Consider the following 25,824-nt stretch of genomic DNA (forward strand, 5'->3'; position numbering starts at 1 on the left):
CATACCTGTACCAATTATCTAACCAATGCATGCCTATACACAAACACACAAACCTGAATGTTTCCAATAACGCCACACGAGTCCATTCGGCTGGCAACATTCACAGTGTTTCCCCATATATCATATTGTGGTTTACGTGCCCCAATTACACCAGCAACTACGGGACCATGATTTATACCTAAACAAAACAAAAAGTTAATTTACATTTGTAAACATTTTTTTACATGTGTTTTCTCGGTTAATCAGCAGGCCTCCCTCACATAGAAGACGGTTATAATACCATGAAAGCCCCCAGTGGTCTAATAGTTAAACATCTGCATATCAAGAAGAAGGTGTTGGGTTCGAATCTCGGTTGGGGCGACTTTTTCTCATTTCACAGATTTCCTCATCTTATTAAGTTAATGAATTAAATTCCTGTTGTGTTAATATTATAATATATAATACAGAATTCATTGCGAATGTTACCTTACCTATTCTAAGCTCAAATTCATTAAATGAATGTTTGTTTAGTTGCTCTAGTTTGGTTTGCATTGACATCGCAAATTCAGTCAGGACGCCAACGTAATACAAGGCTTGTCGCTGGCAAGCTTGATCCTAATAACAAACAAAAAACAATTTTGATATGAGCCTTATTCATCTATTTCAAAAATAAATCTAAACTAGAGATACTATATTCCATAGAATATAAACCTAGAATTTGTGACCTTTGACTCTACACTGACTCCAACACTTTTACCATGGAGCTATCTAAATTTGTAGCTCTATGATTTCACTATTTGATTGAAATCACAGCCCAGGGTAAAAATATAATCTTTCTAAATATTTAGTATAGCACCCTTTATTTGTGACCTTTGAACTTACGCTTTCCAAACCCTGTCCAAACTTGGAAAAGTAAGCTTTAATACAGAGTGAGGCTTGCGCAAAAGTAAACAATTATATTAAAAACTTAGACAAAAAGTTAAGTAGTTGGTTTATATTTAACATTAATAAAGATGATATACCATATATTTTAAACCATATCTAAAAATGTATAAATGTATATAAAATGTATAATTTCTAATATATCTATGAACTTTCTGAACATTCATTCAAAGACTAAAATAGTTTCTAGGCACAGAAACCAATAATTATTTTTTTCCAGGTGTTTGGCTTCCTTTTTGTGTCTTAAACAAAGAACCAAATGATGTCCTTGGATGTTTTTTTAAATATTCCTAATTGTTATTTTTAGATATATTTTGAGGCCATTTACTTCCTGTCAGCTCTTTGGCTAAAACCAGTTGCATAACACAACAGGCAATGGCCCTTGGTTTAGCACTCCTTAAGGAGCCTCAATGATGAGTAGTTGCATTGGGCTGCTTATGCTCTGGGGTTCCTAAAGCTTGTGGGGTCCCTAAAGTTCTAGGGCCCAGGGGTTTAGCCAGTGAGCGCTCATAGCCATTACACCACTGGCTAAAACATTATTTAGGATGATCGTTGTTAGGCAGCCTAGATGCCCTACTGGTCTAACTTTTATCTAGCCTACTTTACAAAAAATAGCCTTTTGTCCTCTTTACTACTAAGTTAAGGAGAATGATCACCTACTGGTCTAAGATAGTCAAAATGTTATGTTATTGTCCCTGCTTCCTTTATCATTATCCCTACCTTGTAGGCATCATTAAATGATGAGTCATTATTCTCGTTGTCCTGGTGTAGGCCTGCAGCTGCCATGTATGTACTCCCTATCGTTTTGATCTTCTCAACACAGCTGTATTTTGGTTTTGATAACAACTGTAACAAAAATGTATTACGTAAAACTTTGAAAAGAAGCCCCTGGGTTCTTTTTGAAAGAAGAAGCCCATTTGAAAATAAGCCCCTTCTTTGGTTTGAAAAAGTAATCTCGAAAAGGAGCCCATCTTGAAAAGAAGCGCACCTAAAATTCCTAAAAAAACCTTTAAAGGATTTCTTTTCAAGATGGGGGAAAATGCAGCAATTGACGATAGGGGCTGAAATGGAACAGAACACCAGGGTAACTATCTACTCTTTTTTAAAATGCCCACAGAAATGTGCATTACCTCCAGTTTAAATTTTCGAGTTTTCTTAAAACAAAGTTTCGAAAATATGGAAGGGTCGAGCTCACCTCATCAAAATCAGCGATGATTTCATTAAGTAACCTTAAGCATTCTAAACCTTCTTTATTAATGTCCGTTTCCATATAAAATTCTTTAAAATTAGGAATAGAGGCAAACATCACAGCTATCAAACTGTATGACTGATGGTACAGTTCCTAGAAAGAGATTAAAACAGGTAAGTAGTAAAACCCCTAATAAGGGGACACCAACAAGACCAACAACACTTAACATTGACCCTAGTTCATTTCACAGGAAGATATAAGAAATTCTAATTTGAATAAGACTCATCAAATTTAAAGAATAATTTTACTTTGTTTAAAATAAGCTTAAGTAAATATTTTTGCCTTCTTACGAATGATGTTCATTCTATGTAGGTTTGATAAATAATAATAAAGCCTGAGTTTTTCAATTAAGCACTTTTTAACTATCTTGACTTAAGCAAAACGATTGATACATTTCAGCATGCAAATACTTTTAACAGTTGCCTACATCAGCTTTTATCTTCCTTCTTAGAAAGTGGCCTGCTACATTCTCTGGAAGCATGTTCTCAAGGAGTACTTTGTTAAGAGATTCCATCGTTTCAACTTCTTCTCTCTCAACTCTGAACTTCATTTGCCATAAGAAGCCTAATCTTGACATGTAACAAAGCTGAAATATAAAAACACAGAACACCATTAAGAAATGAATAAAAGTCTTGTCTACACTATCAAACTTTGTGACAACAAAATGTGATGTACCCATATATGGACATGATGATGTCATATCACTACCATATTTGGGAATATCACCAGCAGTATACCACTCTTGGCAAACATCCCTTCCTAAAACATCTTTACCCCAAACATTGCCTCAAACTAATTCTTCTCCATTTTTTCAAACCAATTCACTCACAAAATTACCTAACACAAGTTGTAACATAACATGTTTCTCCCAATTTGAACCCCACCACCTACCTGTCTGTCTAGCAGAAGCAGTGTAATACATATCAAAGCCAGTTGAACTGTCATAGATACTGCCATAGGTATACGTTTATCTTCACTGAAATACCAAAATAAATAAATAAAACAAAAATGTAAATATGGTTACAAATCTCTATTCTACTTGTTTAAAACCCATCCTTAACCAACATTTTAGAGGCCAGAAATATTTAAAAAAAAACTTTTAAACAATAATTCATAAAATTCTAGTTTTGAAGGCCCTGTTTCTGAGAGAGAGTACAGAAGGTGGGATTTAATACAGGTACAATAATGTTCTATTAATTTTCTAATTGCTAATCATATCCAATGCTTTTTTAAAACCCTGTTAACTTTTAGTAGAGGTGTTATAATTTGTGAATTTTACTCTTAAATTTTAAAAATTAAATTATTTACCCATCTGTTGTTTGATCATCAATTGTAAAAACAGATTTATGGGTGAGGTGGAGAATTAAACAGTACAAAACAAAACTGATTGCCATGACAACTGATTTCAGGAGGAATCCCATCTTCATAAACATCATTACTGTTAACATTGCTAGCATGGCGGAAAATGGAAGATACTGAAAGGAAAAAATCACTTATTAAATGCCAAAAAAACTGGTTATTTACTGCAAAAGCAAATAAATTGATTGATTGATTGAAATATATATTTCAATCAATCAATCAGTATAAAGGTAACACATTTAAGAATTTTTTATCAGATGACAGTTAAAGAATGATAATTTTTTATCAGGTGATGATTGAAGAATAATTGTACTATCATTATTATTATTGTTATTTAAAAATGGTATAAAAAAGTACATAAAAACATACTAAAGAATGTTACATTTAGTTTAAAAAAAAAGTGAAAAAAAAGTGATGATATTGATTAATTTTACGCTATGTTATTTATGTTGAAATGACTATTGAATTAAAGAACTTGAACTGTATATATTGTACAACTAATATATTGCATTATTAATTTTGTTTTAATAAATAAATGTATTCATATCTTATTTTTTCTAATGATGATGTATTACTATTTAATTTTTAAAATTTTTATTTGAAGAAACATATCTTTATAAACATTTACAAAACGAAAGTATACCTATATACTTAATGAATGTTGTTATCCAGGTATATTCAAATTATATAATATGCACACAATGACATTCTTAAATCCCTTTAATTTATTGACATCTTACATAATTGAACATGTGTTCTTATATAAGATGTTTGCAATGCCTTTTGTTGGTGTACATTTTGTATAATCTTGTGTTTATTCACTGATCATGGTAGGACCATACCGAAACATGTATGCAAATTTTCAGCTTAACAGAAGTTTTTTTCAAGGATTTTACAAGATACAAGATAACTTTATTGTCAAAATTGTTAACAATTTCGAGATATGTTTTGTACCTGAGTAGAATAAATAATACGATGTGATAACTATATAAATAAATAAAAATGATACAAGTGACTATCTTGAAAAGTTTTTGTTAAATAAATTGCCGCATGCTATGTACATTGGTGAAAATCTGAAACGGTTTGTGGAAATTTTTTCCTGTGTCAGTCTAACCCTTCCTGATCTACGTATAATGATGTCTGAATGTAATGGGTGTGATGGGTCTTGCATAATTGTGTCAAATTTCTTAAGTATGAACATATTAAACATTTCATCTAAAGATTTCACTTCTACACCGATAACTCTGCTGGCCTTGTTTACTAATCTCTGAATTTGACTTTTACTGTTTACATTGATATGAGAAAACCAAACAATAATACAATAAGAAATGATTGATTGAACAACAGAGGAATAAAACATATAAATGAGATGAGAACTAACATTAAACCGTTTCATTTTGTATATAAATACATTCTCTTATTAGCCTTGGTACGGAGTTCTTTAATGTTGCTCTCCCAATTTAGTTTATTATCAATTATTAATCCCAAGTATACTTATGACTTTCTACTATTTCAACAATTTCATTATCGATTTCAATATTTACATGATTAGTTTTATTTTTCCTTCTAAAATCGACAATAACCTCTTTAGTTTTTTTGGCATTTAGTTCAAGAAAATTTTGTTTACACCAGACTTACAAAATGTTCAACATATTCATTAAACAGGGATGTATTATTATTTGAAATTAAACCAACTAGGCAAGTATCATCTGCAAACTTAACATTGAATGATTATTTTATTTGAGTCTACTTGTCAATCGTAAATTTGCTGATCCAGCAGGCTTGGGTATAAAATTTGACAAAAAATATAGGTGGAATTAAATTAAATTAAAAATGGAATCTTTTCTTGTGTTCAAGTTGTGTACGTAGCGGACGCATACATTCAGAAATGATAGTGTGAAGGAAAATAAAATAAGATATGTTTTATGTTTTCTTAAAAAACCACTCACAGCTGGGAATTCGCATTCTGTAGTTGATAACTTGTTGACACCAGTTGTCACTGTTGATTGTATGATGGTTAAATTGTTTACTCCAATGACATCATTCACAATATCATTTTTGTAAACAAACAATTCTGTTGCGTTTTGTTGCTGATTGGCTAGGATGGGATATTTACTAGGTACAGGTGGTGGACAGTCTATCTGTTGGTAAAACACATAGAGGTTATAAAATTAGAATAGAGAATACTCCTACCATAAAGGTATTATACTAGAGAACTAGAGTGTCAACTTAGTTATTCACTAATATGGCTGCACCTTCTATCAGATATTCAATAGACACTGTGATATCAACACAACATTTACCAACAAATGATTAATTTCACAATTAGTTAATTAACAATTACATTTATATCCCTGTACAGTAATATTAAAAACTGATTTTGGCTTTCATATTTTAAATCATAAATTTTATAAATAGATACAGGGAAAATTTTGAGATGTCATCATTTCGCTGCTGCTGAGCTCTCTCTAGTTATATAATACCTCTATAAATTCAACTATTAAAATCAACTAGGATTTTGTAAAGCTCAAAATCCTATCAACAGAGAGCAGTAATCACATATTTATGAACAGATACGGTAGCCATTCTACGAAAGCCCATTAATGCCATTTTAAGTATATGTTTTTCGAACGTAATCCGTTCTAACGAATTAGTAATTCGTTTGAACGGATTAATAATCTGTTCAAACGAATTAGGAATCCGCCCAAACGAATTAGTAATCAGTTTAAACAAATTATTAATTTGTTTAAACAAATTACTAATTTGTTTAAACGGATTAGTAATTCGTTTGAACAAATTAGTAATCCGTTTGAACAAATTAGTAATTCGTTTGAACGGATTAGTAATTCGTTTGAACGGATTAGTAATCCGTTTAAACGAATTACAACATATACTTTAAATGGCACTTGTTGTATATGTTGCAATTCGTTTGAACGGATTACTAATTCGTTTGAACAGATTATTAATCCGTTCAAACGAATTACTAATTCGTTAGAACGGATTACGTTCGAAAAACATATACTTAAAATGGCATTAATGGGCTTTCGTACCATTCTGAGGAGAATTCTCTGCACTGTTCACTGTCATTTAGTTGATTCTGTATGCGTAGCCTCAGCAAGGCATTATGTACCAACCAATCAACAGAGGGCAGTAAACATATAATTGTTGAAATCATGATGTTCACAGAGGAATTGATCATACTCAATAACGGATATCCAGGCTGTCGCTTAGAGTTATGGGTTGAAGATAAAGCTAGGCCTTATTGTATAAAAGCCAAAGCACCCATAGATCAATATGGAAAGACTATAAAAAACTATGCTGATGAGGAACTGTATATTCTGCAACAGTGTAATTTATGATTAGTCTTTGTTGTGTTGTGTGACTGTGACATACATTTTGGTGCATAATGATGATGATTTAAGGAATATTTATCCATTCATTCAATCAACAATTACAATTATACGATGGAAGGCAGCCAAAGGCTTAAATGTGTACATTCACCTAGATAAAAACATCAAATTATATTGTACACTTAAAGATTTTGTCCCTCAAAAACATAAACAATGAAGATAAATTAAATCAGACTTTGAATAGGTTATTCAATAGAATAAATCTCTTCCATAGAAAAAAAAAATTAAAAAAAAATGTTATCACTTATAATATGAATAAATAACTGGTTAAATTCAACCAAAAACTCATTGTGCTTTAAATTACAGTTTTTAAAGTAAATAATTTTTTTTCGATCCAATTTTTTGTCAAAGTGGATAACTACTATGTTACATTAATGTCATATTCAACAACAAACAATTGTAAGAATTGGGAACATGTTAACAGAATTTGAAAATATAAACATACAATTGGCCTTATTAGAAAAGTCCACAAAGTAAGTGCAGCAAACACATAAACAGGAAGTGAATCAAAAAAGATAATATTTTCCTCGTAATACCCAGTAGCAACGCACTTTAATTTATGGTATAGGACAGGTTGCGGATCTTTCAGTAGTGCTTTAGGTAAATCAGTAATCATTACAATTTATTGATCTCAGAAACTGAAAGTGTCTTAGAATTTTGTTAAAATGTAATGGTTAACATTCAGTATGCAAATCAAAAATACTTTTGAATATTGTTGAAATTAAAACAACACAGGATTAATTTTAATCCTCCAGTAACAATAAATGAATGTACAAGCTGGTAGTCGTTTGGTCATAACAAAGTAAATCAAACCGATCCCTTTCAGATGAGCAAATATAACGTTGTCTCATGCCTGATAAAATTAAAATTAGTTTGAAAGCAAGTGTATCAGGTTCTGCATATTACTTACCACATTCACAAACGCAACTAATAGCGTAATGGAGACGGTAATCAGTGCAATAGCACAGCGTAGCGATCTGTTAGACGATACCATCTGAGCTATCCAATTTGCTGTCAATTTTTTGTGACACTATCGGAATAAATAATATTATTATAATTATTAGTATCTATTTTTTTTATAGTGTATAAATTTTGTTCTTTCATTGTAAATGTTATGTGTATGTGTGTGCGCAGAGGAAAAAAAAATAAAATAGTCAAGTCCATCAGCTTAAACAGGCAAGAACAATACAGATATATTTATCAAGGGGCGATTTTTATACATATAATTTACAAAAAGTTTAAAATTTCATTTTTGTTAAAAGGGGGTAGTACATCCCCTAGTGCCATTCCCCTGGATCCGCCCCTGTTTTTTATTGTATTAATGTGTTAACACAATTGGAAAAAAAAAATTAGGTTTATAAGTATACTCCCTTCTCCATGACTTGTGCAAAGGCTTATACCTAAGGAATATCTTTATTGGGTAATTACTGCAAGAGTGGACAGAAATATTATAGAGAGGAATCAAATGGGTGCTAATTTAGGTAATCAAAACACACGAATGATAGCTTACTAGAAGTTGATCAGCCATACCCACAATAAGAACACAGAGAAGAAGAAGACAGCCAACCGTGAAAGAGATGTAGAGCAGAGGCGTCTTACGCATCGTCAAAAACTGGCCAGCTGCGATACATATAAATATGAAGAAAGATGTTCCAATGTAGTACTTGAAAGATGGGTCTGCCAGCTCACTATACTGTAATGAAAACAAAACAATTATTTGGGGATCATTTCAAATTTATTCTATTGCAGTTACTGCAGAAAATACATTTATTTTATTGCAATAATGTATGGTTTACTTTTAAGAGGAAATTTAATTACAATAACCCCTTTTTTCTAGTTGCTTAATTTTCTGTAGATGCTGTAATTGTAAGTTGTAATTAATCTGGTTTTTTTTTTCTGTTTTTTTGGTCTTTCCTTGCCTTTTATTTGTATTTGGTAGATGTTAGAATGAGTAAAACAGAGGCAGTCATGGCAAAATAAACAGCATGTAGAAACAAAATTTCTAAATAATTACTGGAATTGTAGTTACTGCAGTATAATAATAGTTTTTTGCAGTATTGCAGACAAAGAATGTTAAACTAATTTGCACATTTGTTACATAAAAGATCTAATAACACAGAGGAATAATTTATAGCATTTTTTTAGTATCAGTGTTAAATACTTTTTTAATTGCTTGATGAGATGGCATTTTTAAATGTGTCAACCAATTATAATTTGATAAATAGGTAATTAAGAAAGCACTGTGAAATTGAACCGTTTAAAAAAAATAAGAATTGAGATATTTCAAATTTATGACTCCATTTCTTGTAATATTTTCAGTTCAACATGGAGAATTTGGTTAGAAGCGGCATACATAAAGCTCTGTCTACACTATAAAACTAATTTGATGTGCCAAATTTGGTAGTGAATTTTAGTGTTTAGTTTTTCTTACCCTTTTTTCCCAGTTGTCCACTTTGAATATCATGGTACCAAATTCTAAATCGTCAGAGTTCATGCATAACCGACTGAAATAATGAAAAAAATTAAATTTAAATACGTCTTTTTATACCACATCTTTATAGTCTCTGTTCCATGTGTACAATAAACTACCAGGTAATATTTAATTAATTATGGTCTATATGTTATGGTGCCTCCATAACACATAGAAGGTTCTAGTTCAAGACTTTCTTCACTCAAATTGTATCATCTTCACTGTTAATAGTAATGTTTCATTTTCACAGTGCACCACTAGACTATGTGTCTATTGCGGATGCTTAGTACAAGAGTGTGCCTAGAATGAACTTTTGATTCTTCTAGGTACATAGTTGTATAGTTTTATTTTATATGCATCCAACAGCAAGTAACACACCAATTACAAGATGGATAAACTATTTAATAATTTATGATGCTTATAAACTAAGTCTCATTGAAGTTGAAAGAGTCATGAGTTACAACCCTGGCACTAGGTCAGGACCGAACCCTGGACCTTTGGATTGGAAGGCAAACATGTTAACGACCAAGCTACAGATATTATTTATTGAAGGAGTATTGCTAGGTGGTTCAAAATATGTTTTTTGTAATCAAAAATAATATTCCTTCATTTATATAAATAATGTGAAAGTATATTGACATAAGTTATTTATAAGACTTTTTTTGTAATTGGCACAGAATTTTATGACCCCAAACAAATGTTGTCGTGACAAATCATAGTAAAATCAGGGTTTAAAACATATTATTTTTATTGCAGTATTAACTTTGCAAAAGCTGAAAGGTGACATTTAACAGTGCACTTCATAATAGTGACACAGTTTCCAATTTTACACTTTAACAGTTATTTTGTATTGTCTTTGAAAACATATTGGTTAAATGTCATCTGAATGTCCTTGTTTCACACATAACATCGACATCACGTCAAGAGAAATAGGACACTTAATGTTAAAGTTATAAATAGCTATAATCTTAATGTTATATATAAACACACACTAGACAAATTACTAAATACAAATGTGAAATGCAACAATTAATATAATCATTTTTTACCGCATTTAAAATTTCAAAATGTACATAGCAATGAATGCAGTAATGCATGTGTACGACTGAATTTGTTGCCGAAGTATTTTTAGTAGCATGATGGTGAGAATTATGGTCTTATTACAGATATATAAAGTCAGCGAGTCAAGGCCAAAGATAGGAGCTACGTTGAGTCCATGGTTGCTTCATGACATGTTTTCGCAGCCGACTCTCCCAATGTCAAATGTAATACATCCTTTGACAAAAAAAGAGGTTACTTTGCGTTGCCATACTTATTTCACATTAATTGGTCAGGTAAATCAAACCCATGACCTCCAGATCACTAACCTGGTGTTCATACCTCTAGACCACCAAGGTTGTGCTTATGGCTAGGGTTAGATTCAAGACAATATCTCTGTCTACACTATCAAACTAGTGTGACAAAATAAGTGTGATGTGCCCATATATGGTAGTGATATGCTTAAATATGGTAGTGATATGACATCATTGTGTCCATATATGGGCACATCACATTTTGTTGTCATATAAAGTTTGATAGTGTAGACAAGGCTTAGAAGCTTAGCATTATCATCATGGATAGATAATGGCTGCAAAGAATATGACATGACAGACTCATAGGAGATGAGCATGTTATATAAAACATTAAATCGACCAAGCCTTCTGGCATTTATAAAATATCGCTATATAAAATAAAATATAAATCCTTTACTTTTCGGAATTAATGCCGTCAATTGCTTCATACATCCTCTCGTTTACACGTCTGTCAAACATGATAGAATGGCGATGAATTCTGAAAGAAAAAAAACTCATCTGTTACTCTACTGCATGACAGAGTAGCGGTGAATAAAACCGATACATTATATTCTAATATAGGCCAATTTTATATCATAGAATGACAATGAATTCTGAGAAAAAAGAAAGAAAATGATTTATCACAATAAACAATATCTAGTTTTATAAATATTTAATATATATATTTTTTTCATTTTGTTTTGTTTACTGCTATGTTCAATAAAACAACTCTTTCTTTGATCTTAGATTTAACATTGGGAATTTTTAATTTCTGTTGGTGTTAAGCTTTTATTAGTCGAAACAACACCTCATTAAAGTTTGTCAAAAAGTTGAATTTGATCTTCTCTCCTTCCTATGACAAACAGAGACATTTTAAAACATATATTAACCGTTAAAAAAAATAATATCAATAAGCACAAAATAAGTATTACACATCTTCTTAAAATCTATATAAAAATTCCAGAATATCTAAGTATACCGATACTTACTTGGCATTGTGTTCCATTATTGATAATGGGAATAGGCAGGTGTTGATAGCAAATATGCCCTGAGGATTAAAACAAAAAAAGTATGGCTGTGCATGTTAAAGTTATTATATAATACTTAATATATAATTTTCTGCATTTGATTCTCATAAATATGATCGCAAATGACAGATGGAATCGTAACTCGAACGTCACCAGATTATATTACACAAATCCAAGATGAATAAAAATATATGGATCAATAAATGCGGTCTTATATTCATAATCTGTCTCTCTTCATCCCTTTTTCATGCAACGGATATAACAATATCTTAATAAAAACATACATAAAACATATATTCTATGCGTCATGCTTTTTAAATCACAAACAGAATAATCCTTTAACTTTAAATAGCGCAGTATTAACAATAATAAAATCTTTATTTTTCTAACGGAAAGAAAAACTCTAGAAAGGTGTTCTTCCACCATGACGTATAACATTGTAACACAAAGTATTGTAATAATCACTACAATATTTAGTAAAGGGACACTTTGAAACGAACAAAAGGCATTGTATGTTTCCAAACTATGGTCACCTCATCTATTCATTTTTTTCGCCAAAGATGTTCCCTGTTCTACTGTTAAAGAAAAACCTCATGACATTAAATCTTGGAATTTTAAATCACTAGAATGCGATGCAAAGACGTAAGTGCAACATAAGCAATTTGACCACTAACATGAGGACGATGTAGTGCGTGAGAGACGTTTGTACAGCCCGCTACGGCGCCTGGACTATTCCATTTTCCTTTCGAGGGGTGTCCATATTGGGAATAATGGCATATGTAGAGTCTATACAGGAGGGATCTCACGAAATAGACTGGACCACTAACATGCGATGGATTATTCTAACTATCGCTTGTGATTGGTCAACTTGATAGGTTGTTATTATTATTTATTATTATTATTTATTGCCAAAAACCAGTTACAAACAAACAAAACACAGAAACTAAGGGAGTAGGCAGGAACCTAAAAGTGAACCTTATCACTATAACAAGGTTCCGTACTCCCAAAGTAACAACAATGATATAAAATAAACTATATAAAAATATTTAAAAAACAAATAGACGAATCAACAGTGTTAATATAAAATAAACGGATAAAATACATAATAGTCGATTCAACAAAGTCAATATAAAACATGTGATTTAAGTGAATTTAAAAATATTTGAAAACTGTCTAAAATTAAAGAATTTTTAATCATTTCCGGTTGTGCTTATGTCCTCGCATTGTGTCCTAATGGGAACCAAGCTTAAGTTGGACCAACACTATTTTAGACTATTCCTTCAGTAATAATAGTAATCGTCTTCCCAAAGTCAATAAACTTTGTAAACATTGTCATTTAAAAATAATATGTGACAAAAATAGAATGATAATGGTTTTGACAACAACTGTTCCTTAATAATGTCACATACATGATAATTATTCTTTCAAATCAAGACGTCAAACTATTTGAGTAAATTCTGATTGTAAGAAATGTGTCTCCAGAATGCTAATTACTCAAACAATTGCACTAATTGTAACTATTAAATTCCTAGAATCTATCTGAATGTGACTTTTGTCATAGATGTAGGTCATGTGGTCTATTAAGCTCTGTCTACACTATCAAACTAGTTTGACAAAAAAAAAATGTGATGTGCCCAAATATGGTAGTGAAATGGCAAAATATGACAGAGCCTGACATTTTTATGGTGATTGTCGTTCTTTATGGTGTGTAGTTTTCTGTAGTTTTTCAAATTTTTGAAGTTATTGCTTTATAGTATAAAGCTCTGTTTACACTATAAAACTTTATGTGACAAGAAAATGTGATGTGCCCATATACATGATGACATATCACTACCATATTTATAAGCACTTTTTTTTTTGTCGCACTAGTTTGATAGTGTAAACAGAACTTAAGAATAGTCATGTACGGTATCAAATATACTATGATTTCTCTACTTCATGATGTGTACTTACAGACAAACCGACAGTCCGGGTAACAGGAAGAAAGGCTAAATTTGCGAATGGCTTATCAGCTCCCCACGTTTCAAGATATCTTGCCATTTTTTTGGAAGCTCTCATACGATTTGTTTCCTTCTCGTTATCCTCAGGGTGTAGCATTTCATTCTTTGATGACTACAATAAAAACACATATCAACTTGATAACTTTTATGATAAAACATATAATTGATAACTTTTTGATAATAAAGAAAAACACATAGTATGTGAAGGTAAGTTTTAAGATAATAAAAAAGAAATAGTATATCAATTTGATAACTTTTTGATAATAAAAAAACATTTTTTTTCAACATCTGTATTCATCAACAAGACACTCATCGCACAGTGATAGACGTTGTTAAAATGCGATTTTGATACAAGATTTACGAATCTATTGTAAAACACACTGTACTTTACAAGTAGGTCTCTTGAGGAAAGATCATGTTGATGAATGAGACACTCTTGAATTGTTTACAACTAAACGCTAGGATGTTGCGGCAATAGAAAATTGTAATATCCAAACATTAACTAATACAAAACACAAAATTAAGTTAATTTTACTACACACTTTAAAATAATATAGAAAGATTGACAAGAATGTGTAGACATGAGTAACAAACTATCCTGCTCTAAACGAAAAAAAATGGAAACAAAACTGTGGAAAGAAGTACACTGTAAGCTCTGTCTACACTATAAAACTAATTTTGAAAGTGTGATGTACCCAAATATGGTAATGATATGCCCAAATATGACATCATCATGTCCATATATGGGCACATCATATTTTTTTGTCTCATAAAGTTTGATAGTGTAAACAAGGCTTTACTCATTAATCATAATCAGTAATAGTTTGAAAATTATTTTAATTTAAATATACAGTATAATAATAGACTTGCAAGAAATCTGTAGTTAATGTCCTTTTATGTTGTGAGCTCAAGTATATACATAATATGAAACGCCATAAGTGCCAAAAATGTTTATCTTTTTACTAATTTCAGTCTACAACCGACGTATAAAAGTATATCATACATTCTGTTTAAAAAAAAGGCATAACGATTAGTGAAACCTACATATAATAATGAACTCTTTTTTTGTTAAAATCTTTCTAAAAAATATCAAAAAGTATTTGTAAATTTCACAATTTTCTGACTATAGTGCTGAAAATGATAAGAATTGTTCTTCTTAAGATTGAACATGAGTTGGTAAACCATTCTATAATTTTAGGATTTATATAAAATTGATTGGTTGGCTTCAAAGACTTAAAATAAACTGTGGGTGAGAAAAAAAATTACCCTACACAACAAGAATGTAAATCAAAATATACAAAGACACGTTTTTAGTTAAAATTCTATAGCTTTTACTTGCCGCCGTGTGAAGCACAAAGAGTATAACAGAAACCTATTATGCCTATAGCAAGATTCACCGACTTTACTTTAGGTGACATTATGTGTATTACAATAAGATAGGAAGTCTTATCTTCACTGCCAACTATTAAATTCACTTGATAAGATTGATGGTGTCTACAATAGCAGCTGTGTGAAAGAGACCTAAATCTCAATTATTATCGCGAAATCTAAGATTCTGTCTGTAATGAAAAATAATTGTCATTTATGCTTTCTTCGTATTTCTGCACACGTCCAAATATTAGTGTTAATAAAGTGCCAATTATATGAACAATCAAAATGGCTTCTTATAATTTCAAAAATCCAGTAGAAAAACCCTAACTTAGGGAGACCAAAAGGATATAAAAGACTGAGAATCACCAGGGGAGGGGTGTCCCTGGATAGAGATGTCCCTGGATAGGGATGTGTCCCTGGATAGAGGTGTCCCTGGATAAAGATGTCCCTGGATAGAGGTGTCTCTGGATAGAGGTGTCTCTGGATAGAGGTGTCCCTGGATAGAGGTGTCTCTGGATAGAGGTGTCCCTGGATAGAGGTGTCCCTGGATAGGGGTGTCCTTGGATAGGGGTGTCCCTGGATAGGGGTGTCCCTGGATATGGGTGTCCCTGGATAGGGGTGTCCCTGGATAGAGATGTCCCTGGATAGAGGTGTTCCTGGATAGAGGTGTTCCTGGATAGAGGTGTCCCTGGATAGAGGTGTCCCTGGATAGAGGTGTTCCTGGATAGAGGTGTCTCTGAATAGGGGTGTCCCTGGATATGGTGTCCCTGGATAGGGGTGTCCCTGGATAGAGATGTCCCTGGATAGAGATGTCCCTGGATAGAGGTGTCCCTGGATAGAGGTGTTCCTGGATAGAGGTTTTTTTTATTACATATGCATCCAACAGCGAGCAAATCACCAACTGCTGGATCATGCATAAACTATTTTATAATTTATTGTGCCTATAAACTAAGTCTCATTTGGAGGCTTAGGGAGTGAAGTTTAAAGAGTCGTGAGTTACAACCCTGGCTCTAGGTCAGGATTGAACCCTGGCACTAGGTCATGGGATTGGAAGGCAAGCATGTAAACCACCAATGCAACAGCACTACTACTTTCACAGGAAAAGTGTTCCCTTAATAGGGATACCCCCTGAAAGGGATGTACCAAAAGAGGTGTCCTATTGTATTTATTTAAAAAAAATAAACACATATGCTTATGTAATATTGTGATAACTCATCAATATATTGATCGGTTTTAGTAATGCAGAAACATGCTATTATATGTAAAATGATAATAAGTAAAAATGGGTTGCTTCCCTTGTGTCCAATTGTCTAGTTATAAATTAGCTATAGGTTCCAGCAGCTAAAATTTAAAGCTAAACTATCAAAGCGTTATGACAATTAGGCCTGCACAATCATTACAAAAGTTTTGGATTCATTTACTATGTTCTTCAATTATAAAAATATGTACATAGGTAGTCTACTTTTCCATGGAGTTTAAAGTAGTAATTTTAAAGATACTGTACTTAACTCTGGCACTCTCTCTCACTGATCTCTCTCTCTGTCACGCGCTGATTTCTCTCTCCCTGATCTCTTTCTCGCTGATCTCTCTCTCTCTCGCTGATCTCTCCCCCTCTCTCTCGCTGATCGATCTCTGGCTGATCTCTCCCTCCCTCTCGCTGGGGAGAAAGTTTTTTATTAACATTTCTTGGGTTATCATGTTCATTTAGTTAATATTGTTTTCTTGTACTTTTTTTTTTGGTCTGTAAGATTGAATGAACCGAAATGGGAAATTAAATGAAATGTGAATTTAATACGTTGGGTTTATAACAGGCAAATATTTTAATTACCGAGCTACAGTGCCACTATAGTGATGATAATTACTCGTCTTCATATTTCGTAACAATAAAAAAAACTAATTATTGCTATTACTTATGTTTAAATTAACATAATTTTTTTTATTATTATTTTCTTGTTCAAATTGCTAATATTACTGAAAATGCTTTATTTGTCCATTATCATAATAAAATAACAATAGAAATTCTTTTTAAAGATTGGCAATATTAGTACGATAAAAAAGATATATATAAACAAAAATTAATATAGAATACATTATTGCACAAAAATGTAATAAATTAAATTATAAATTATATCATATATATTCAGAAAATATTGTTTATAAATGTATTGAATTAATTTTGACAGTCGTAAATACTAAAGATGTGTGTGGGCGTGTATGTGATAGCCTCATTATATAATAAGCTAAAAATGAGATTGTTATGATATGTTTGCCAATAATTGGTTAACTACTCCAATTATAAATGACACACCAAATTTCAACTGCTTTAATTGTAACCGAAGACAAAGAGCTCAAAGGGTCAAAGAAAGAAGAGAAGCAGCCAAGATAGATTATAAGACACAATTAGCTTTATCAAGCTCATGCTATCAAAGATATGATATTTGGTTAATTGAAAATGTACAACAGAAATCTTAATACAGAATTTTTCAAAAATTTACTTTAACAAGGCAACTCAAGTCACGTGCTCAAACGTGAGTTAGTGTTTACTGACTGACCAACCGACCGACATAGTGAGCTGTAGAGTCTGAAAAGTCTAAACTAAAAACCAGTCAGACCGGTTTTCAGTAGTTAGGTAGTAATAAAGCTCATTTGAGGCTTAGTGAGTGGAGTACAACGAGTGGAGTACGACGAGTCATGTCTTACAACCTTTACACCAGTTCAGGATTGAACCCGGATCTTGGGATTGGAAGGCAGCAAAATTTGAAAACATATTAAATTACTTTTTGGAGTTTAAAAAGAAATGTTCTAAAAATTCTTGCCTTAATTTCTTGTTTCATCTATTTATTCATTTGCCTACATTTCCAGCATACACATTTTAGGAATTTCTAAAACACATCAACAAGGTGTTAAAGATAAAGTAGAAACAAACAAAAAAGTAGAAAAATTTAAGGTAGACTACATCACTCATCAGATTGTTCACAAACAAAATGTGTATACTGCATACAAATTGTGGTTTATTACCTAAAAGGAATTTAATATTCATTTATTCTGTAAGCTATATAAATTCAGGCATAGAGAAATATATACATTGGGAAATGTGTTGAATTGAGACATACAGTATACATTGTCTGATGTAACTAACAGGAAAGAAAAAAACATGTTTTGGCTTCATTATCAACTTAACACTATCTAAAGTTCTGTCTAAACTATCAAACTTTATGTGGTGTGACCATACATGGTCATGATGATGTAATATCACTACCATATTTGGGCATATCACTACTATATTTGGGCATATCACTACCATATTTGGGCACATCACAATTTTTTTGTCAAACTAGTTTGATAGTGTGGACAGAGCTTTACAATCAGAAGCTTAAAAGACTTACAAATCAGAGTTTGTAGTGATATTTTATTGTGATGTTTTCTCATTGTTTTCTCATAATTGTTTATTTAATAGCAGTAATGCTGACAGGATTTCTTGCCAGTATTGATTTATTTAGAGGTTATCAAACTTAATAATCCCACTAGTCCCACTAATCTGAACCAATGCAGGGATTTTCCCTTTTCTTGGAAGTTCATTTGAAGTAGAACAAAGACAATGAAAGAAAATTATATCATCTTTGATTCTAATTTGGTGTAAATTATCATTTTTTTGATGATAAAATGTAAAAATTTCAGCGGAGAAGTTAGTACATCAGTGACATTTAATCATAAAAATGATGATGGGTAACTCTCAGGTGCACATGCCTCTTGGATGTAAACAAAATGAAATAATAACAAATGTGAAACAAAAAATAAAAAATTCCAATACAATATATCTTGATGGTATAAAGCTGTAGCTTGGTGGTTAACATGCTTGCCTTCCAATCCCAAGGTCCGGGGTTCAATCCTGACCTAGTGCCAGAGTTGTAACTCGCGACTCTTTTAATACCACTCCCTAAACCTCAAAAAGAGACTTATTTATAAGCATGATAAATTATAAAATAGTTTATCCATCCTGTAATTGGCGTGTTTGTGCTCGCTGTTGGGATGCGCATGAAAAAAAAAAATTAATAAAAAAAAATTGTACTTTTACTTACTGTATACAGTTTTCACACATGTCCCTATCTAAAACATGCATGTATGGATATCTGCAGCTTTCCTATCTAAATACACATTCCATCTTTAAAATAGCAACAAAATATCTTCAAGCCATTGAAAAAAGACAGGTCAATGAACTTACTTTAGGCGCAATAATAAAGAACGTGTGTATGTCGTTTTCTTTTAGATATTGACTCCTTTCCTGGCCGTTGCCCTCTTCCACTTCGAACTTCCCGTTCAGGTGTTCCAGGGTTGCCATAGTTATATGTACTTTTCTAAGAAAGAGTACAAATAAGAGAGAGAGATGTAATAGACACAGTTTACTGTAGACAATTGAACTAGACATACATCTGAAATTTATGAATCACTTTCTATTCAATTTGCTGTTTTCTGATGAAAACAAATCTGAAAAGAAATATAGGAACATACAAAAGTATGATGAACCTTACATTTCAAGTCGATGGTGAAAAAAAAAAATTAATTATTTCTGATCTCTTTTGGTTATCTTGGTGTTTCAGACATCAATACTAGAATTAATTTTTAAGAAAAACCTACCCTGGTAAACCGCCACTCTCCATGTGATTGGCTAAACTCACATCATGTGACCAAACATCGTACTGCCATTTCCGTAGTCCAAGAACGCCGCATAGTACATTGCCTGTGTGCACACCAACTCTCATGTTTACGTCAACACCGGTAGCCTTTCGTACATTCCTGCAAAAAGATAGCAGATTAAAAGTGAATGTGATCTATGTTATCTGGTATGATTAATTTTCTTAACACAATCATTGATAGACAGACATTACAGAATCACTATGAAATAACTCTCTAATGACGCCTGGTTTCAATGGCCGTGTTCTGCAGCCAAAAATTAACCGATAATTCAACCGCTAAAAATTAACCGATAATTCAACCGATAAAAATTAACCGATATGCTGCCTGTGGAAACCGGGGTTTAACCGATCCCACTCGAGAAAAATGAACTAATACTTATCTCTTTCAAATCGGATAATAATCGGATAAATGCGATAATTTTCCACTTTTGACTTGAAGGACAAATTGTTGCATTGTGTTCTGGTTGTTTGGTAATGACTGATCATGGGCACTTATTGGTAACAAAAATTAACCGACTATTTTGTTTTGGCTGCGGAAACATGGCCAATGGCTACACATCTGTGATAGTCGATAAATTTCATAAATTTTTCCAATAAATTAGAAGTGAATAAATTGTGTGTAAATTTCATCGCAATTTGTTAATAAATTATTATGGTATGGTATAATTCCAAATCACAGTGAACGTTCGAAGAATATCCCCTCACCTTTTAAATCTGTCACTCTAAACAACTTCTCAATCTCTACTATGCATTCTTTTCTCATAAAAGATCAAAATAAACCCTTACAACAAGCTTTGAACGTAGGCATTTGAACTTGTTAGCACTAGAACATTGATAGCTAATCTATTGGCACAATCTATTCACATCAAACTGTGAGATGGACTCCCACAGGACGTATCAACACGGGCAGACATGACATTAATGTTACGATGTCAAGAAAATTATCGAGAAAGTTGTAGAATGTGTTAAGCACCATGATGAGAGCAATAGAAATACCATCGCCTCCACGCATATTTTCATTACATGATGTAATCTAGTATTCCAGCAGGATAATTCATGTCACTTGTGAACATTCCTATGTTGTTATTTCAAAATATTATAGATTTTGTTAAATAAAAAATTTCTATTTTACATATTTATTTTTAAATAACTGTACATTTTAAATGTGTATTTTGATTCCACATTATGGAATCATTTTTATAAGCCTAGTGTACATTCCTTGAGGGAACCTTATTTCAGGTCTGTTGGCATATGGATTCAGGTCCCTTGGCATATGGATTCAGGTTCCTTGGCATATGGATTCAAATCCCTGAGCATTTGCATTCACGTGCCTGGGCATTGGCATTCAGGTCCCTGGGTAATTGCATTCAGGTCCCCCGGGCAATAACATTCAGGTCTCTGCGCATTTGAAATCATACCCCTGGCCATTTTCATTAAGGTTCCTGGGCATTTACATTAAGGCCCTGGGAATTTACATTAAGGTCCCTGGGCATTTTGCATTCAGATCTGGTCCCTGGGAATTCAACATACATTCACTTTCTTGTAGTACTTACAATATTGCATCACACATTGCCAATCCCATCTCAACACAGTTGATAGCATGATTTGGTCTCGAGATTGGTAAACCAGAAACGCAATAGTAGCAGTCACCAAGGATCTTAATACGCATACAATTATTCTCCTATTATAAACAAATATTAAAAAATTACAAATACAAATTCATTAAAACTAATATGGTTTACAGAAAAATGTTATAGGTTGAAAGCTACAGTATAGTTTTTTTTTCTTAGTACAGTAAAACGAAAGGAAAAAAGAGGGGGTGTGTGTAGGCCCATTGTAGGTATTTGTCCAAGAATGAGATCCATGATTTTTACATATGGCCAATCACCATTATTTTAGATGATTCAACATCTCTAGTTTTCAAATTCCATCACACATAAACATGATTTTATAATTAATGTTAATTAAGGTTATACTAATACAGGGTCATTGATAATAACAAGATACTAATATTTAATTAAGCACTTCAATAAAGCGTCAAGGTATAATACGATGAATACTAATTATCCATTTAATTAAATAATGGACAAAAATAATAACACAGATTAAATTCAAAGCATGGTTTAAAGTTAACGGTATTCTTTGATATATAGATTAATTAAGAAAAAATAACTGGTTAATTTTAAACTGCGTGAATATTAAATTTATATTTAAATATATTAAATTTTCAATAAATGGTGTTCTAAAAATAACTTTTAAAAACACCCGATCGATTGTATGTTAAAACGCATTTAACTGGTTATCCCTTTGCAACTTTTAGTTGCAACACAAAATAATGAATTATTATTATTGATTGAATCAACTATTGTATAATTCTAAACATTTCATCAGCATGAGGACATTGCATTTTGTTAAGTGTTAAAATGTTCCATAAACGATCTTCAACAAATATTTTTTCTTAGACAGACTTAATAAAAAAAAAATTCACAGACTTAATAGCAGAAATGTGGTTGTATAAAAATGTTATTTGCAAATAAACGCTTTTCAGTTATTTAGAAAAAACAGTAAAACTCAAAAACCAAATTTTTTGTTATACAATTACAATTTTGTTTAAAAATTATAAATATTGTTTGGATTATAAAACATTGTATCTACTTGAGGTTCAATATTGACCTACACTAATTGAATACATGTTGAAGCCTTAAGTGCAATCGTATTTGCCTTGTAAATGTATTACACTCGTGATTGGATACAACTTCATTCTTAAAATTAAGTAATACATTCACTGAGCATGATGTTGTTAGCCTAAGTAAATACTGCTTATTATTGTGGTATAATACTTGTTTCAAAGTACAAAGCAATCTGTATTGGACACAATGCATTACGAACGATTTGTGCATTTATTGATCAATTAGTACATGAGCTGAATGTATAGTAAGGATTCCTAGTATTCTTTATTATACATTGATTTTAATCAGCTGAAGCATTCTTAATCTAATTGCATATTTAATGTAAAGCTTTTATTTTCTACAACTTACCTCGGCCAACCTATCAAATCGACCAAAGAGTTCGTTGAGAGTCTTCACAAGTTCGGGTGGAGAGCACTCACTTGCAAGGCCCGTGAAACCAACGATATCAGCGTATAAGATACTGTTAAGAAATCAATAAAGAAATAGGCAAATTGATTAATTAATTTATTAAATGGTTTAAAATTGAATTATCTTGTATTTAGGTCAATTTACAAAAACAAGCGGTAATGGTAAATGGAAAACAAAATATAGAATCTATGTTAATATTTCTTATGTGTAAGCATTAAATATAATAAAAAATATTATTGAATAAAGTTTTTGGGAAAAAACCAAAAACATTTTCTATTTACAAAAAAATGAGGAGAGGACGGACGGTTGAAATCCGCCTTGGATAGAAAAAGATTCATGCGAGACAAGCTACGCATTTCTGCTTACCGTTACCATTCGTGTGTGTAAATTGGCATTTTTTGCCACTATCAAACTAAGGAATGTCAAAATAATTCCTCTGTAGTTACTGCAGTAAATATATTTTGTATGTACTTCAATAACGTATGAATTAAGTTTGTTTGAAATTAGAATTTATGAGGCCATAAAAATGAACAATGCGATTACCCAAAAAATCTTACAAAATAATGACATAAACATGTAATAAAGAATAAACAAAATCCCTGCATTATGTTGACATAGTCACGTATATTAACATACATTCTTTATAGCTATATAAAGCTCTGTCTACACTATCAAACTTTATTGTCATACCACTACCATATTACATCACTGCCATATTTGGGCACATCACACTTTTTTTGTCAATCTAGTTTAATAGTGTAGACAGAGCTTTAATCAAAACAAATGTTATCTGTAAACTTGCCATCACCAAGTATAATTCTCTCTCTTACACCAGGGACTTTTTCTTATACCACAAACGGCATTTCACATAACAATTAAGGAAAATTGCCCATGTATTATGATTAAGACAATTTATGCGGTTTTCGTATCTAAAATTCTGAATTTTAAATACGATAATATAGTGATTGCACAGAAATACTTCATGAATCATTGAAAAGCTATAACTTCTTTATTACTCATTGAATGCAATTGGACAATGTAATTACAATTCTCTATAGTGATTGAATACACTATATCCAAAGTTATCATGTTCATGTTTAAGAGTTGAATGGGGTGAATATTTTCATGAGTTAAAGATTGACTGTTCAGTCTCACCATTTTATGAATTTAAAACATTCAATGAATACATAATATTCTCACCTTTTAATGAACACAAAATATTTTCACTATTTTACGAATACAAAACATTCAATATATACAAAATATTCTCACCATATTCAATGAATATAAATATCCTCACCTTTTAATTATAAACACAAAATATTTTCACCATTAAAAAAAAAAAGAGTTACAGATTGACTGTTAAGTCTGGCTTTCAACAAATATACAAACTTTCTCACCATTTTCTGGGGTGAATAGAGTTTATTATTTAAGTTGAGTTAAAGATTGACTGACTTTCAAAAATATTCTCACAATTTTACGAATACAAAACATTCAATATACACAAAATATTCTCACCATTCAATGAATATAAATATTCTCACCATTCAATAAATATAAATATTCTCTCCTTTTAATGAATACAAAATATTTTCATCATAAAAAAAAAATTCAAAACAAATGCATGTGTTAACTTAACAAAATGTGAATTAATTCTAATAAAAGCGTGAGAAAACCATTTTCTTGCATTTCTTTATGTTCCAAAGATTGAGTAACATCCCCTTCAAGAACTGATTATGTGATAACTTCATCTTCCACAATTTTAAACAAGATCATTATCTCTGATACCACCAATTGAGAATGGCACCCTACAGGGAGCTCATGTTGCTGAGAATGTATATATAGCTACTGATACATGATCTAAGCTATCATTATAATTAATAACTGCATTTATTGTTATAAAGCTCACAGATTACATAAACGAAATGTGATCAAGAATAGTTCTGACAAAGAAATCAACATGTTCAAACCAGGGAGAACTCCCTGTTCAAACTATTTAGATAAGAAATTCCTTTTGTAAAATCAATGACATTTTTAAAAATAATAATAATAGTTATATGTTTTAGATAAATATTTAGACATTTTGCAACAAAACTGTTTGAATATACTGATAGTACCCCTGTACTAAATTAATAGTTGTAGATGGAACCTGCTAAAATTATTCTACTGCAGTAGCTGCAGTAAGTATAAACTATTAAATATGTTTACACAATTATAGCAAGCCTTTATGAGTAGTACACACTGTTTTATTGCTGCGACTACTTCAAAAACCTCACACACTATTAAAATCATTATTGCACAATTCATTTTACAATTTATGTTCTAAAGTTCACAAAACACATAGGGCCAGAATTAAAAAGAAAAATTCAGGTCAATTGCAGATTAAAATTAAATATTTAATATACTGAGTGGTACTAGAAACAATTAATTTTACAATGTAATAAAATTGATTGACCAATATAAATAACTGAATTATTGATATTCCTAAGAGGATTTTCTTTACTAACAGTGTTTGTAGTTAAAAAGAAAATTAATTTAAAAAGGAATTGTCGAAACCAATCACGTTTCCAATTTAAAGATTGGTGTTATTAAATTAAGTGCCATAATCAAATAAATATTATGTATACAAACTAATGAATAACTAACAATTAAGAGGATAAAGCAACACGAAGAGTCAATGAACGGGAAGTTAAGATGGGCTGCTTTATTGGCTTGGGTTCGCAGCCGGATCAGTCTGTGGATCAGGGACAAGAATGACTCGGATGACTTTATACTGGCGATCTAGTTTGTATCATTCGTCAAAGCGTAGGTGATGCAGCAGTGTGCGATGCGCAAGTCAGAAACAACTTCACGTTGCCTTCCTCCAGGCAATGTCAAATTGCGTTGCCTGTTC

The 25,824-nt window shown here is 31.6% G+C and overlaps 1 protein-coding gene across 2 annotated transcripts in view; it reads right to left on the bottom strand.

The window, feature by feature from the left end:
• Window positions 1-25,824, bottom strand: part of LOC140057856 (adenylate cyclase type 2-like) — a 63,003-nt gene that overhangs the window by 2,589 nt on the left and 34,590 nt on the right. For both annotated transcript variants that reach the window (XM_072103621.1, XM_072103622.1), the window contains exons 6-23: window positions 22,872-22,983; window positions 21,387-21,514; window positions 19,775-19,933; window positions 19,362-19,494; window positions 13,722-13,880; window positions 11,730-11,788; window positions 11,159-11,239; window positions 9,371-9,443; window positions 8,450-8,632; window positions 7,850-7,969; window positions 5,479-5,670; window positions 3,479-3,645; window positions 3,062-3,146; window positions 2,598-2,756; window positions 2,117-2,263; window positions 1,642-1,767; window positions 471-594; window positions 54-178 (exon numbers count right to left, since the gene is read on the bottom strand). In XM_072103621.1, the coding sequence (XP_071959722.1) occupies window positions 54-178; window positions 471-594; window positions 1,642-1,767; window positions 2,117-2,263; window positions 2,598-2,756; window positions 3,062-3,146; window positions 3,479-3,645; window positions 5,479-5,670; window positions 7,850-7,969; window positions 8,450-8,632; window positions 9,371-9,443; window positions 11,159-11,239; window positions 11,730-11,788; window positions 13,722-13,880; window positions 19,362-19,494; window positions 19,775-19,933; window positions 21,387-21,514; window positions 22,872-22,983 (2,332 nt within the window). The remainder of the gene's footprint in view (window positions 1-53; window positions 179-470; window positions 595-1,641; window positions 1,768-2,116; window positions 2,264-2,597; window positions 2,757-3,061; window positions 3,147-3,478; window positions 3,646-5,478; window positions 5,671-7,849; window positions 7,970-8,449; window positions 8,633-9,370; window positions 9,444-11,158; window positions 11,240-11,729; window positions 11,789-13,721; window positions 13,881-19,361; window positions 19,495-19,774; window positions 19,934-21,386; window positions 21,515-22,871; window positions 22,984-25,824) is intronic.

The sequence above is a fragment of the Antedon mediterranea genome, chromosome 8 (genome assembly GCF_964355755.1).
Source record: "Antedon mediterranea chromosome 8, ecAntMedi1.1, whole genome shotgun sequence".
Classification (NCBI taxonomy): domain Eukaryota; kingdom Metazoa; phylum Echinodermata; class Crinoidea; order Comatulida; family Antedonidae; genus Antedon; species Antedon mediterranea.